Source organism: Alosa sapidissima, chromosome 22, assembly GCF_018492685.1.
Source record: "Alosa sapidissima isolate fAloSap1 chromosome 22, fAloSap1.pri, whole genome shotgun sequence".
Classification (NCBI taxonomy): domain Eukaryota; kingdom Metazoa; phylum Chordata; class Actinopteri; order Clupeiformes; family Clupeidae; genus Alosa; species Alosa sapidissima.
Window position 1 is genome coordinate 4,967,685 of NC_055978.1, and position 16,482 is coordinate 4,984,166.

The window sequence follows — 16,482 nt, forward strand, 5'->3', positions numbered from 1 at the left end:
GTACATTTTATTTATTTAAATCCATATGAACTCGCCTGTGGCTCAAGTGCAATATTACACAAGTATTCAACCAGTGTCCTAGTAACAAGATCTGAGAGTTCAAGAAAGCATGGCATGTCACTCAATAGTTGCACTGGAAAAACAAATATCTGCGTTACAAAATGAAACTCGGTAAAACATGACAGCTTTACCTGTGAACATCTGAACATTTTAGTCTTTTAAAGACTAAGTGCAAAGTAACATTACATATAAAAACACATTAATGCACACTACTTTCAGGTTACAATGGTCACTTATTTAAATCAAAACAGTTCTATTGGAAAAACATGTCTGCTTTAAAAGTGAAACATTCTGATATTTCTCAGGGATGACTGCTTTACAAATCAAATATCAGCATAAACTCAAATATGGTTAAAAAAAAAAATTAGATATTCTCTCTGAAATTCAAATTACTCGGAAATAAACTGCAGCGTGGGGGAACAGGGAAAAGGGAAAAAAGGTAAGCACTGCTCTCCACATATTGTCATGTTTTCAACAAACACATAAGGAAGGTGTAAAATTGGTTCAAAATGATTTGTGACATGTTCCAGAACAGTTACAAAAATTCAACAAAAAAAGGTCACTGCCATTTAAGAGAACCATGAAACCTTTGATACCTCAAAATACCTCAATGACTGGCAATTAACACGTACTGTAATGACCATTACACCTGTAATAACTTGTTCTTAAAGGACTGGATCCTTGCTGTGCACTCTTTTCCCAGGTTTAAGAGAATCTTCTGGACTGCCTCGAATGTGTACCTTAAGTCCTTAGGGTACTCCATATTTAGAGCATAAAGCAGACCAAAGAGCATCATGAGGGCATTTGTGAAGTCTCCCAGATTGTCCATGACTACTTCCTCCTCCAGTACTACAGCCACATTGACCACTGTGGGATATGGTCCTGAGTTGGTAGAACTGTCAGTTACTTCCAGGATCCCCATTTTCATGGCCTTTGTGTGTGGCCCCAGTGCCTCAGTATCCTGTGAAACACAATAAATGACACTTAGTGTCAGACTGAAAGCATAATGTCTTATGCAATCATTACTGCATCTCAAACAGTAATACCATATAGTTTTCAAATTAATTACCTTAATAGTCTTTGAAATTGAAGCTGGCTCTCTCAAGTACAGGGGAAGACCACGAAGAACAGCAGACCTTCTATAAGTAGTTAGATCTGTGGTCTGCAAAAAAAAGACAGGTCATCAGAAAGACATTATTAAGTCACCTAATTCACAGAGGTTACACACATCTACTCTACCATGCAACAGTTTAGGATGACTTACTCCTTTCACCATTGGGCTTCATTACAACCAACTTCATGAAATAGTTACCGGAAATGCATTAAGATTACAATCTGCGACAGTTAATCAGCTTACAAGTGCTAAGTATGCAGATCCCAGACTATTGGAATAACATTCCCAGAGTCTACTTAAGTTAGATATTGAGAGTGGTTTTCTAACAGTCCTAAAATAGTTCTCAAACATACTGTGCTGGTCAAGATGAACCAATGGTGAAATTAGTCAATTTTGCACAGTAGTGTATGTAGGTGCTGGTCAAATGGAGCTATATGATAGGAGAAAAACAGCTTAATACTACACCAGAATCTTTCTGTGTAATGCATACATGATGTGGTTCCATGAGGTTCCATGTGCACCCCATGTAAATAAGATAATGTAAACAATACATGTGACATCCCACATACAAAAAATAAGCCACCATCTCTAAACACCATTTATAGCATCCTTATATTTGTGATATTCTTGTACACCATTTCCCCCTCACATTTCTACAACTTATATGTATTTGTGGGATTTTTACCTGTATTGTAGATCAACAACATCAGGTATACATGGAACCTTTTTTGACACATTCTGATCATACAATGTAATTCTATTGCTCACATAATGAGCAATGGATAAATGTCACAAGACAAAGGTATCAACTCAATTGACAGAGACCTTGCAATTAAAATGTTGAGTTTTACAGTGAAGTTTTTGTGGAGCAGTAAGCAGTTGGCAGTTTCTTCTCTTAAACAGGTATCAGTAAATTATATTTTACACTGTTTAACACTGTTATATTATATATGAAATGATTAACATACCTGGGCATCCAGTTTCTCCAGAAGTTCATCCAAGTCGTTCCACCTTCCCTGTCTTGCTTTGGCTCTGTACATCTTCAGGAACCCCTGGGTGTGATTGTCCAGCGATGTCAGGAATGTTGACTTCAGGTCAATACGGTTGATGCGGAAGAATTCAGCACAAACCTGTGGGTAATGAGATTCAGAAGCAAACAAGTAAAAGCAAAGCAAATGATTTCAAGATTTCATTCAATTCCAATGCTGACAGAGGGGAAAATGACTTACCTCCTCCTCAAAAAACAGTCCTGGCCATCTTTGCTTGATTGTTGACACCAGCGGCTGATCCTGCACAATTTCTTTTCTCCTCAAGGAAAATGTTGTCTCCATCATTGCATTCAAAACAGTCAAGCTCAAATTTCTCTTTTTCACTTCTTCCTCCATCGATGACCTTTCCTTCTCCAATTCTTCTTCATCCAAACCAACAGGATGGTCAGGAAGAAAGTTGAGTTCAGATCTTTTGGGTCTCTTGAGAGATCCACGAGATGAACCTTGTCTTGAGTGAGTATTAACAACCATCTCACTGCATCCTGCATTGCGGAGTTTCTGACGATAATTAGCCATTTTAAACTTAAGGCTCATTTTCCATGCTTCACATCCTGTCGTGTCAGATCCTGCGTCTTTGAGACATGGGTGTTTTTCTACCAAAGCAGATGCAACCTTCTCTATATCAGAGTCCTTTGTGTAGGCTTTGTAAGAGTACACAGTTTCAGCCAATTTGTCCAATATATTCATTTTCATGTATCTTGGAACAATCAGGGCTGTTCCATTTTCTTGAAGATCCTCATTAGCTTTTTTCAACCTCAACTCCACATCATATGAAAATGAAGGCACTGGAAATGTGCTTGGCCACTGCTTTAATCTAGATGTAGAGGGAGGAGAAGCTGGATAGGGAGGAGAAGCTGGATGGGGTGATGAAGCTGACGACTGAGTGGAAGTCATGCTTGCTGTATCCACAGTGAAATCTGAAAGGTGAGCATCGTCCACCACTGGGCTTAAAACTACTTCCCAGTGGATCCTCAAAGTAGCCTTGTCTTTTGGAAGCTCTGTGATGTCATGTAAAGTACAAAGTTCATTGTTGAAATCAGGGTCTTCATATTGGATAACAAAACTTCCCATTATCTGCAGTTTTTCACAGAGAACTGCAGAGAGTTCCTCAATTGATGATGGTGTGGGAATTGATAACTTCCTGATATTGTCAGGTGAGCAGGGCTTGAAAACGAAATTATTTTTCAAACGTTCCGTTCCGAACGGTTCAGGTAGGCCTATGTTTAACGTTTTCGTTCTTGCATGCGTTCCGCCACAAACATATCGGTCCTGAACCGGTTCGGAACGCAAAATATCGTTCGTTCTTAAAGTTCCGGCAGTGTTTGGCGGGCCTATCAAGTCTATTTTTGTGGACTTTACCTTAGATGAGACGTAGGGGAGAGCCGGGACGATTGAAACACGGGACGAATGAAACAATCCAGTTTTCTCCGAGTGTGATGATGATAGACAGACGTCCTTCGGTCAAAACATAGAGCATGTTAACCTCCTTCTATCAGCCAAATATCTTCCTGCTATGTCATTTTATCACGGAGTGATAAACGAGTTTTGATGCGCAAAAGTAAACTTCATTAGTGGTTACATTTTTTCGATTATCAATGAGTGTTTTTCATTTAAAGGTTTGACGTAATGCTTATTCAGTAGACCATTTAGTGTTCTCCACAATCCCAGACTTTCATATCGCATGCTTGTTTACATGGAAAGCAAATCAAGCTGTAGTGACATATGTCTGTGTCGGGACGATTGAAACACGTGTTTCAATCGTCCCGACCAGGCTGTAACTCCATGTATTTTAATTAAATGCACAAATAGGTGTGTTTAAACAATTATTTATGGAGGATTATTTATGGACATAGAAAAACAGTTTTAGGAAGATGAAAATACATTTGGGCCCACCAGATAGGGGGTTGAGTTTCCCCATGTTATCCTATGGAGACTGACGGCCGGTGGGTCGTTAAGCCTACTTATTTGGATGTGCATTGGCCTAACCCACCTAAAAACCTAGTGAAACGACATTTTCAACAATATAAACATGATATAAATGGGAAAGCTTACCGTTCTAGCTATAAACATGGCAGAATCATCCACTTCTATTAGATATTTCAAAAACCGCTGCATACACGCTTCATGATGATGGCAATGAGTTGTTAACAGACATGCACAAAGACGTATAGCCCTGCAACAATATATCTAAAATAAAAACTTTTGGGAGTACCATTCATGATAACGGTTTTGTTCAAAGCTGAAAATGCATCTGTATTTGACAGAGGACAGATGTAGGTTAGGTTAGATGTAGGTGACCAAATATTAGCTTTCTGTGTGGTACGATCGCTATGTAAATTACGTTTAATTAAAAAGTGTTTCAACTGTCCCGGCTCTCCCCTACTCATTATTTCCCCTTGATTTAGCCTACCGTAGCTATGCCCAAAAATAATAAATCACAGGCAGCATCCAAAAACATTCAGATGGGCTATCCATCCCATAGCCAGACTTACTGTAGGCCTAACCTATGCCTATAAATAATGTCTTATCAAAAATATTTCTGGATACGTGCTAAACTCCTTACCTGATTGTAGCCTAAGTTTTATCCATATGGAGATCTTCAAAGGCTTGCGCTATAATTCCAACCCTGTTTATAAACGAACCTGTCTGTTGCTGACAAGGCCTATCTCATATTTCCCGTTTAACTCTTCTGCATAGAATAGGCTACAATTGCGCAAACATTTCAAATCCAGACTTTAAAAACAACAAGGCGTGGACAGGCAAAATAGGCTATTACGCATAGGCTACAAACAATTTCCAAATCAGTTTCAGTAGCCTACGCTACGAGCTGGCCTAAGATCCGAAGTGGCAGACGGATAGGTTACATTACAACAGCAAGACAAAATATACACATTTGGACCAAAGGTCCATTTATTCTTTTTTTTTTTTTTTTCAAACTGCAGAAATCAAATTATTAGGCTGTTCGCCTACAGTAGTTGGCTACATAGCGGCTTGTTAGCTCACATTAACAGTGTAGATGCGGGCTTGTTTTTCGCACAACCGGAAATGGTCTCCCTGACATAGGATATGCTTTTGTGAAATTTTATAAAATATATAGAGAACAAAAAAAAAACGTTATTAACCGGTTTTGTGGATTTCAGAATAACGTTTCTGTTCCGGAACAGTTGAAGATCATTTTGTTTTCGTTTCCGTTTCTGCTCCTCGTAAAATTCCGTAAAATTCCGTTCGTTTTCGGTTTTCGTTTTCGTTCCTTGAACCGGTTCGGAGCCCTGCAGGTGAGAGAATGACTCGAAGTAACATTGTTTCCTGGGAAAGAAAATTGAGAAGAAATTCAATTTTAGCAAAGTAAAAATCTCTTAGCAGACACCATAATCTTTCCACCTACATTGTATGATGCCAGAGGGTAGAAATCAATGAGATCTTGTGGGTTGACAATGGCTACATTGCAGTAAGTACTGCCAACAATTTCATATGCTCTAAAATGTTCAAAGTACCATGAAGACAGTTGTTCCACTATGAAGGAGGCCTCTGTACCGACAACCAGAATACTGTGAAGTCGACCAAACTCTGGAAAGCCATCACTAAGTCCAACTGGTAGAATCATTCCTTTACTATACAAAGTCCCATGCAATGTTGCACTTGATGCCAGGGACAAGGAACTCAAATTTGGATATTTGTTTTCAACAGCTGTCCGGAGCCGTGGTTCAACAGCCGACATTTTGACCACTTTCAAATTTTCAACATGCAATGGTGCTTTGAAGAAACTTTGAGAGTCCAAAGCAAAAGCCATCATTGATTGATGCCTACTTGCCAACGTTTTGAGGGGATTTTTGAAATTGCGGATGTCGCGCACCACCCTCTTGAAGAAGCTATGCTTCGCCTCATAACGCATTGTCCACAGATCAGCCAAAGGCCCAAAACAGCGAATCAAGTTTGGATAATGCTCAAGGTAATGATGTTTAGGTAGAAACCTCTCATTGGGAAAAACATCAGTGAACAACTGGCGATGGTCAGAAATTTTACTCTCTAGATAACAAAGAGATTCTTCTGATAGCTTTGAACTAACCACTAATTCCACAATGTCTTTTAAGTCCATTAAAAGTTGCCATGCTTTTTCATCCTCAGGCACCATACCACCTACCATGAGAGGGAGCAGTCTAATTAAGGCCCAATTTTCATGTGCATTTCCTCCAACTGTTTTTTTTAAGTGAAAGGTCTTTGGAATTCTTTGAGGGCGATTCACTTTATCTGAATATGAGTATTGAAATGATTGGATAATGTTATTGAGCTGCTCAAAGGTAAAGTACTTGGCACCAATCAATTTCTGCAGACACAGAGCCAATTCCCTAGGTATTACCCCTTCAAACAGATCGTGTAAAACATCTGGAGGAAAACCAGTAATGACATGAAAGAAGGATAGATGATTCTGAAGAACACATTCTGCTTTCACACCATGCACATTTGTTACACACTCATTGCTCTTCAACTCAGCAATGCATTGATCATGTTGCTCAGGACTTCTGAGTGGAAAGAGTCCCTGCCTAACTTCTGTGGACTGAATGTCTTTCAAAGATGCTAAGCAAAATCTGCAGAATTTTTCAACACGAAAACTTTCCTGAAAACCTGCAAGTCCATGTGCGCCAAGATTGTCTGCAGACACATTAAGCACAGTTCCCCTGACATTCTCACCTATCTGTTCAACATACAAGCCTTCCTGCTCTAGGCTCCTCAAGTCACGTAAAAGTGGTTCAAAAAAAGGTTCATAACCATACACTTTCACTTCAGAACTTTTCCCAAGCAGCGCCAATTGTATAGAGTGGAGACTCGATCTGTACTGTGATTCCCAATTCAAAATGACCCAATAGACTGCTGTAATTTTATGCTTCTTTCTAGAAGTTCCCAATGGATTGGCAATTTCAAAATCATCAATATAAAACCCAAGTGAAAGTCTGAAATCTTGACCATTAACAAGCTTGTTAATTTTGAAATACTGACCATCAAAAGGTGAGGTGTAGAATCCTGGTGTACCCTCCTTAATGGGAAACGTCTTCTCAAGAACGTCAGGTCGCTCCAACAAAGACTTCAAAGTCTTCAAAAGAGGAACATAAACAAATGTGTGATTTTGTACCCTATTGAACACATATTCAACAGGTTCAATTATGCCAAAATTGTTTTTAAAGTAGATGTTTCGCTTATGATTAGTTGAAAGGGGACCTTTGTCAGTGGTGGCACTCAGAAACGGGTTTGTTTTTTGTAATGTGTCAGTAATGTCAGCAACAATAGACTCATTGACATTGCAGTTGTGCTTTAGCAGAATATTCTGAATTGCACACAGTGCATTTGAGTTAGCAATTGACAGGATGTCATTTACATTATCAATAATCTGCTGAGAGGCACTTTGGGACACATGCAACTGTGACTGCATACACAAGAATAAGGCCGCAAGTTTGTGTTCAAGTACTGGTTCACATTCCTCAAGGTCCAAATCTGAAATATGAGAATCTGCCTGAATGTCATCAGCTTGATCTGATAGACTTTGTGGAACTGAGACTGTGCCAAACTCATTGTCTGTACTGCCTACTGTACAAACAGATGTACAGAGGTCATTCAAAGTTTGTTTTCTGTGTTTCTTGGACTTGTGAGCTCTGAAGGTTGTGTTGTTGCTGCTGCTAAAATCACAGTTGGAGAATGGACAATGAACTCGCTCATGGTTTTGCAAATGCCTTCCTAAATGATTCAGAAATTGAGTAAGTGAGCAAATATCTGAGAATTCACATAATTCACACCGAAAACTGGCATGGTCGGTGCATGCAGAGTTAGGCCTGTCTATTTTAGGATGTGCTCTCCATAAATGGGTTTTTAAGGCCCCTGTTGTTGTAAAAATACAAACACAGTCTGGATGAATGCAGGGAAAAGAACCGTTACCTGCTTGCCAATGATGAAGCCTGTAGTGCTTAAGCAGGATGTCTTGCTGCAGATGTGAAAATTTACAATAGCGGCACTGCATTTAGTTTTAAGACTGAAACAAAATACCTGAAATACAAACAAGACAAATGCATCAATAACTCATAATTCTATAAACAGAACAACCATACTAAACTATGCTTAAGTATTTTAGGGTATTCTTAAACCTAACAATGGTGCATTAGCCATCATGCCTCTTCTAGGTTAAGTATAGCTGGGTAGCAGCTAGCACTACCAGGCTAAAAGGGCGTTTGGTGAGGCAAATTGATTACATAATATGTTAAACAGCTTACAACTCCGGTAGCAGCTATTCGTTTTCGTGTTAGCACAACTGGTTATTTTTTTTAATCAGACTGAAATGTTATTTCACTTTTGCAAAAGGATGCTTTGTGCAGAGTACTAGCTGCTAACACGAGGGCACACGTGCTTTGAATGCCAGCTAACCATTAGAACTAGCCTATCTGATCAGTCACTCTGATAGCAAAAGCGCTAGTTGCCAAGACTAGCTGGCTGTAGCAAAGTTAATAATCATATATATCATAAGCCAGAATGAAAATGGAATTTGAAAATATTGACCATTAAAAGTACTAAACGGTAAAATGCCATGCAATGTGGCGATAGTTAACTGTTAGGGTCAACGTTAAAACCTCATGCCAGTTGGAAACGGTCACATGCCATGCAATGTAGTGATACTTAACTGTTTGGGTCAATGTTAAAATCACATGCCAGTTGGAAAGGAATGCTAACCTTTATGAGTTAAAATGGGATTTGCCAGCACTGCTAATCGCTGTAGTAACTGACAATATAGCTATTTCAACTTCGTTGATAGACAATAGATATTAACCTAAATTTTCTGATTACCTCACAGCACAAAGATAGGCAGCTAACTTTGAAGCACTCACCACAAACAACGTCGTGACTCTTGGTGGGAAATTCCAGAAGCGTAGAACTCCTTTGCGCATGCTCGGATGATTGTCGCTGGTCCCTCTTGCTCGGCCAACATAATATTTTTTGTGCAACGTTAAAAGTTCCGTGAACACAAATATACATTTTCTCTTGATGAACATTTTGTAGTACAGTAATGAAAATCATGCAATCATTGACCAAACATATTTTTCTTTGTTTACACAACCATTATGTTGAGCCAACATGTATTTCCTCATTTGTACAACTTTTTGCATCAATCATTTTTTACAGTGTAATATATTATAATATGTAAAACTAATAATATCGGAAAGCTTAGGATCCGCTCTGTCACGTGACGTGTGTAATATCTGTGTGCAATACAACAAAGAAGGAGGGGTGTGAATTTGGTCACAATTTGCATCCGTTGGGATCTACGTTTTTTAATTGACATGCAACTTTTAATTGTTATTTTATTGAATTCTACAGAGAGGGGTGATGTAGTTATACTTACTAAGCTCTGACATCGCACACTTTATAAGGCATTACTGTGAGATGGAATCTTGTGAGATCTTGTGACATCACTGTGAGATGGAATCTTGAAAAAGATGTATATATCATATTTATTTTATTTGCATAATTTATTGTATATCTACATTAATTGTCTAGCTTTCCTTTCTATGTATTTTTGATTGATTTTAACTATAAAATATACAGTAACAAACTCGTTCATAACTAGATGTACCGCATAGCGGTACAAAATATGACCGCCGCTCAGTCCTGTACATCCGTTCCGCGAAAATAATTCACACTTCTATTTGTCTCCATATTTTACTCCATCCCCCACTCTTGAAACTTTTGTGTATGCTTGTTTGGCATGCCTAAATGTGTGTGTGTGCGGCTGCACAGAAAGTACCCTACTGGTGCTGAAAAGGTGAATAGATTGTAGAATAGCCAAAGAAGATGTAGAATTGTTATAAAACCTTTAAAATCTCTAAACAATCACAAGTAGGGCAGTTCATCACAGTTCATCCATTGCAACTGGATTGATGAAAGGTCACTTACACCTGTAGGCTACATTGTATTTGGGAAAAGCAAAAGGTATCAGCATAATGTTATTTATTTATTTATTTATTTATTTTTTATGTATTTTTAAACAAAAACATCTCTGTCAGTTCCATGCCGTTTTCAACAGCTATCAAAAACAAAGGTCATTTTTGGATGGATGGATTTTTTGTGAATGTTTCTTCTTCTACATAAGATTTTAGTCATCTTTAGTTCATGTAATACTTTATTGTCAATGCACAAATTAAGTAACAGTAGTCTGAAACGTTATTGTTAATGCACAAATTAAGTAACAGTAGCCTAGTCTGAAACGAAATGCTGTTTTACATCTAACCAGTGGTGCAAATAACTGACATGTCAAAATGGGCCTTGATGAAATGCGTCGCTAGACTGTTCATACACATTTTAACGGGCCAAAGTTGAAGAGCTTTTGTCCGTTATTGTTAGTGCAAATATAGGCTGATTCATGTTCCCTTGCATTGTTTAACTGAGGTCCATGGCTAGTCTGGCTTTCATCAGACCAAGCTCAATCTTTTAAGAAATCAAAAAATAAATAGCGGGCAGATCAGGCTGGGTTCACCCAGCCTAGTCCATAGGCACCCGATATTGTTTAATTTTCCGATTGAGATACGCTCTGGCTATTCTAAATGCAAAAATGCATCAGGGAGTTATGACAAAACGGTAACTAACAAACTAGATCCTAATAGAAAGCTTCCCTAAGCTACAGGTAGGATTATAAGGTAGGCCTATTTACAACATAAATTGTCAATAGGCTATGCTGGCGACACAAATAAAATCTCCTTTGGAAACCAATGGCTTACGCCTTACAGTATCAAGCGGACTTAAACTGTCATATCGTGGCGAAAAGTTGTAATAACATTCACGCAGCTCCATGAGTCAAGGAACGCGCGAATGAAGTAGCCACTTCTAAATGGGACCCACTACACAGTAGCTTAAGGTGTTTTGCTAAAGCAGCCATAATGAAATGAAGGTGTCATTGTTTGGATACTTCACACACACGTGCTTTTTAATTTCACAGACTACAACTACCAAGCTGTAATCAAAGCACATCGATTCCCCTCTCACACCCTGCACGCACTTAAAACAAAATAAACAGGCGTCTCAGTCTCACACATGTATAGGCAAAACTGTATCAGACCGGTGTAACGTTGGTAAATCTTCCATTGCACAGAATGATTTTGTAGCACGTGCAATAAATGACAGTCGAAAGATACAAACAGTGCTGCTATACATTTGCTTGGTATAACCGCATGTATAGTTTTCTACAAATGCAATAAATCAAATGCCTCTATCACTCAACCAACGCTAACGGTAACATTACCTAGGTCCTTATTGATATTACAAGATTAACGTACCTGCAGTAAAAACCAAGCATGTCCGATAAACATCCTCAGATTTATTTCGGCTTCAAGAAGAAATGGGAATTACACTTCATGTGAACATCGTCCTATCCTTATTAGATGTTCGCTGCAGTAAATTACAGTCCTTGTATGAAGAGTCCATTGTTTTTTCCAACCCACTTTTAACTTCCAACAAAATTACGTCTCACTGCAACGATGCGCCATCTAGTGGACAAACGACTACTTCTCGCCAATACTGAAAATGCAGCCATGATGATGATGATGAATATTTATTTTGGCTTTCTTTTAATCCTACTGATTTTCATTTTTTACCGGGGGGGCAAATCACAAATGAGTGATTATGAGCCAGGTTGATGTGGGCCCTTGAGACCAACATACCATAAAAGATTCAAAGAGAACTGTGTCTGTCCTACCCTCCTTTCGGGGGGTCCAGTCCAGCGGGGGGGCTGCAGATGAAAACGAAAAATGACGGTTCCATGCTATCCATGTGGGGGTACATGCCCACCAAGTTTTGTGTACCCCGGTCTTTCAGTGTCCCGGGAATCCTTGTTGGTGTACGTCACTAAATGTACACATAAATTATTTTATTGTAAGGCCCCCCATGAACGAAAGTACACAAAACTTGGCATGCATTCAGAGGGTGTCATAATGATCCTACACTTTTAATTTCGTGCAGTTTTGACCTTGTCAGCCAGAGATATTGAGATGAAAACACCTAATTTTTTGCTTTTTAATTTTTAACTAGGTGGCGCTATACATGAAATAAGTGGTAATGGGATGGGTTGACATGCCCCCTTAAGACCAACATACATAAAAAAGGTGGACCTCCTAGGCCCTACGGTTCTCGAGATATTCACAGAAAACTGTCTCCGGCCACCTACAGGCCAGTTGGTGTATAGTAACATAAATTAATTTATTGTGTGGCCCCCCATGAACGGAATTCCACGAAACTTGGCGTGCATACAGAGGTTGTCATAATGATCCTACACTTCCAATTTCGTGCAGTTTTGACTAAGTTAGGTCACAGATACCTTCAATTACAACACCTCATTTTTACTTTTTTGTGTTTAACTAGGTGGCGCTATACATGAAATGAGTGGTTATGGAATGGGTTGACATGGCCCCTTGAGATCAACATACAAAAAAAAAAATGGTCCTCCTAAACCCTACGGTTTTCGAGATATTCACAGAAAACTGTGTCTGCCCTACCCTCCTTTCGGGGGGTCCAGTCCAGCGGGGGGGCTACAGATCAAAACGAAAAACGATGGTTCCATGCTATCCATGTGGGGTTACATGCCCACCAAGTTTCGTGTACCCCGGTCTTTCAGTGTCCCGGGACTCATTGACGGAAATTTGGGCATGCGAAAAAGAAAAAAAAAAAAAAATCTGACTAAACCTATATGACCGCCGCTTCGCTGCGCGGCGGTCATAATTATGACCGTCGCGCAGCTTTTTTCTTTTTCGCATGCCCAAATTTCCGTCAATGAGTCCCGGGACACTGAAAGACCGGGGTACACGAAACTTGGTGGGCATGTAACCCCACATGGATAGCATGGAACTATCGTTTTTCGTTTTGATCTGTAACCTCCCCGCTTGACTGGACCCCCCGAAAGGAGGGTAGGGCAGACACAGTTTTCTGTGAATATCTCGAAAACCGTGGGGTTTAAGAGGACCATTTTTTTTTGTATGTTGATCTCAAGGGGCCATGTCAACTCATTCCATAACCACTCATTTCATGTATAGCGCCACCTAGTTAAACACAAAAAAGGAAAAATGAGGTGTTGTAATTGAAGGTATCTGTGACCTAACATAGTCAAAACTGCACGAAATTGGAAGAGTAGGATCATTATGACACCCTCTGTATGCACGCCAAGTTTTGTGGAATTCCGTTCATGGGGGGCCACACAATAAATTAATTTATGTTACTATACACCAACTGGCCTGTAGGTGGCCGGAGACAGTTTTCTGTGAATATCTCGAGAACCGTAGGGCCTAGGAGGTCCATCTTTTTTATGTATGTTGGTCTTAAGGGGGCATGTCAACCCATCCCATTACCACTTATTTCATGTATAGCGCCACCTAGTTAAAAATTAAAAAGCAAAAAAATTGGTGTTTTCATCACAATATCTCTGGCTGACAAGGTCAAAACTGCACGAAATTAAAAGTGTAGGATCATTATGACACCCTCCGAATGCATGCCAAGTTTTGAGTACTTTCGTTCATGGGGGGCCTTACAATAAAATAATTTATGTGTACATTTAGTGACATACACCAACAAGGATTCCCGGGACACTGAAAGACCGGGGTACACGAAACTTGGTGGGCATGTACCCCCACATGGATAGCATGGAACCGTCATTTTTCGTTTTGATCTGTAGCCCCCCCGCTGGACTGGACCCCCCGAAAGGAGGGTAAGGCAGACACAATTCTCTGTGAATATCTTGAGAACTGTAGGGCCTAGGATGACCATTTTTTTCGGTATATTTGCCTCCAGGGGTCATGTTAACCCATTTCATGTGCACACATGTGCACAAACAGATACACACACACACACATACATTCACAGTAATCATACGTATGACACATACTCACACAGTAGACATATGTACGCTTGCATGCACAGGCACATACGCAGGCACAAACACAAGCACGCACGCACGCACACACACACACACACACACACACACACACACACACACTCACACACACACACACACATAACATAAACATAACACAAACAATCAAGAATTTCTCAGAATTATAAACAGGCAAGATGGAGGTGGGGTTGTATAAAATTAATTTTACATGTGTAATCTATGAACTAATCATGTTTTGGTACTTGTTGTCTAGCAGATACCAGTGAGAATTGAGTGTGGATAATGCAATTTAGTGAGACAGTTAGAATCATATAGGCCTTTCAGCGTGATTTCTTTTTGTGGAAAAAATGTGCTGGACTGGGCGGCGGTCATATTTTGTACCGCTCTGCGGTACATCTAGTTTATTTATTTGACTTATGTGATAAATGCTTAATACAAGACATAACCTTCCAGACAGTATCTGTCAAAAACTGTTTGATTAGATTAGATTTCATTTTTTGCAGTGTGGGCAGTTATCGGGCAGCTATTTTGGGCAGAATTGCATGTGTGCAAGGCATCATGACACCAATCTTGCTTCAGCGGTGAGAACACATGCATGGCAAAACATGAAGGGCTCTATCTTGCACTCTAGCGCAATTGACTTTGTATGCAGTACTTGCGCTTTTGCCTTTCCTATTTTTCAGTCCGCGCATATTGGAATTTTCCCTCCACAGGTACATGTGCGCCAACGGGGACGTGTTCCGGCGCAAATGGTCCCGGTTGATATTTTGCAGTTTCAGAAAAGAATTCCGCCACAGACCAGGAACCTCCTGGTCTAAAGTCAGTGGTGAAAATTCAGATGCTATTTTAAGGGCGCATGCATGGCCACAGGCCTGCAGGAATGAATGCTATGCACACCGAAATACAGACACCCTGTGCACAGATGGAAACATTCAAAGCCTTGATAATATTTTCCATTTCCTGGGTTTGTTTGTGCATTGGTCAACTAAAAATTTAGTAGCCTATATAGTACATCTACATGCAATATCTTTACAACAACAACGCCTAATTTTGACCTATTAATTTGGACAACTTTATACAGCCCTATAAAGGCTAAAGTTACCTTTAGTTTTGTTCCAATTTACCTTTGTGTATGGCTTTAAACATTGTGTGTGCTTTAACATCAACCTATAAGCATTATTAAGGTTTTGACAAGCACCACAAATTTGCCTACCTTGTTGTAGCCCATCTGAAATAACTCCAAGCTTTGCTATGTTCCCTCCATCCTATCGTTGTTTTCAAAAAACGTTTTATATCCATGATGGCTTTGTGAATTTGCTTAAATAAGCTTATTATTTACCTGGATTCCTGGCCCGTACAGCCCCATCACCTGCCTATGACAACTCTGCCCGGATTCTGGCCTGTCTGCTGACCCACCACTTGCCCCCTGACAACTTTCTTTCCTGGACAATTCCGACGCCGGACTATTGCACTTTCTCTCACTAAATCATGATTAATGCTCTATCATACCGGATACGTAATCATCCCACCTCTTTCACCTCAGGTGCTTTAAACACCATGTCCTATTCTCCACACCTGACTGTCCGTATTGACCCTAGGCAGATGGGTCAGGCCCTTGAGTCGTGGATCTGCTCGAGGTTTCTTCCTATATGTATCTCCAATTCTAGGGAGTTTTTCCTCGCCCCTGTTACCCATTGGCCTTCCTTCTTTCTTTCTTCCTTTTCTTTTCTCCCTCTTTTCTTTTTCTCTCATTGCCTACATTCTGTAAAGCGCCATGATACATTTGTAATGTTTTGGCGCTATATAAGCACAATAAATTGAAATTGAAATTATGTGCTGTTAACCAGCAACCATAGACAGTAAAAGGAAGCAGCAATTTCTGTAGTTGCTGCATCCATTCATTGTTATTCTCTCTCCTGCTCAAACAAAAGTTGTGCGTGCATTAAGTTGATGATAATGTGTTCACAAACTCTTCTTTACATAAAATATTGTAAATAGCCTACTGTCATGCAGTTAATGGGATACTGTGCAGAGTTGGAAAGTTAGGTCAACATGGAAACTGTTTCTCGTTGAGTTGCCGTAGCTTACACCTGCAGGAGCGCTTGCTTGGGCACCTGTGTTGCGCAATGCACTTTGCTCCTCTCATCTATAGGACGCAGTTCCCATTTCTCCAAACCATACATAATTACAAGGACAAATATTGCTACACGAGGGAAATCAGTGTGGTGTCCAGTGTGAAAAAATAGGTATAAATCTAGCGTACACATTTCCACGAATCACGGATGTGTTGATGACATAAATTAGAGGACTTAATGAGACGTGATGTTGAACTGCATGCCAATGCCATT

The 16,482-nt window shown here is 39.8% G+C and overlaps 1 protein-coding gene across 3 annotated transcripts; it reads right to left on the minus strand.

Annotated features, from left to right (window-relative positions):
• Positions 1–491: 491 nt before the first annotated feature.
• Positions 492–9,358, minus strand: LOC121697482. 3 transcript variants are annotated; one of them, XM_042079016.1, is made up of 4 exons: positions 9,090–9,358; positions 8,149–8,256; positions 1,130–1,222; positions 492–1,021 (listed from the first exon to the last, which is right to left on the minus strand). In XM_042079016.1, the coding sequence occupies exons 1-4, from the start codon at positions 9,252–9,254 to the stop codon at positions 704–706; spliced, it is 684 nt and encodes a 227-aa protein (XP_041934950.1). In that variant the 5' UTR covers positions 9,255–9,358; the 3' UTR covers positions 492–703. The 3 variants fall into 3 exon arrangements, with proteins under 3 accessions (XP_041934950.1, XP_041934949.1, XP_041934951.1); XM_042079015.1 differs by lacking the exons at positions 8,149–8,256; positions 9,090–9,358 and adding exons at positions 2,143–2,304; positions 2,404–3,363; XM_042079017.1 differs by lacking the exons at positions 8,149–8,256; positions 9,090–9,358 and adding an exon at positions 2,143–2,364.
• Positions 9,359–16,482: the final 7,124 nt, after the last annotated feature.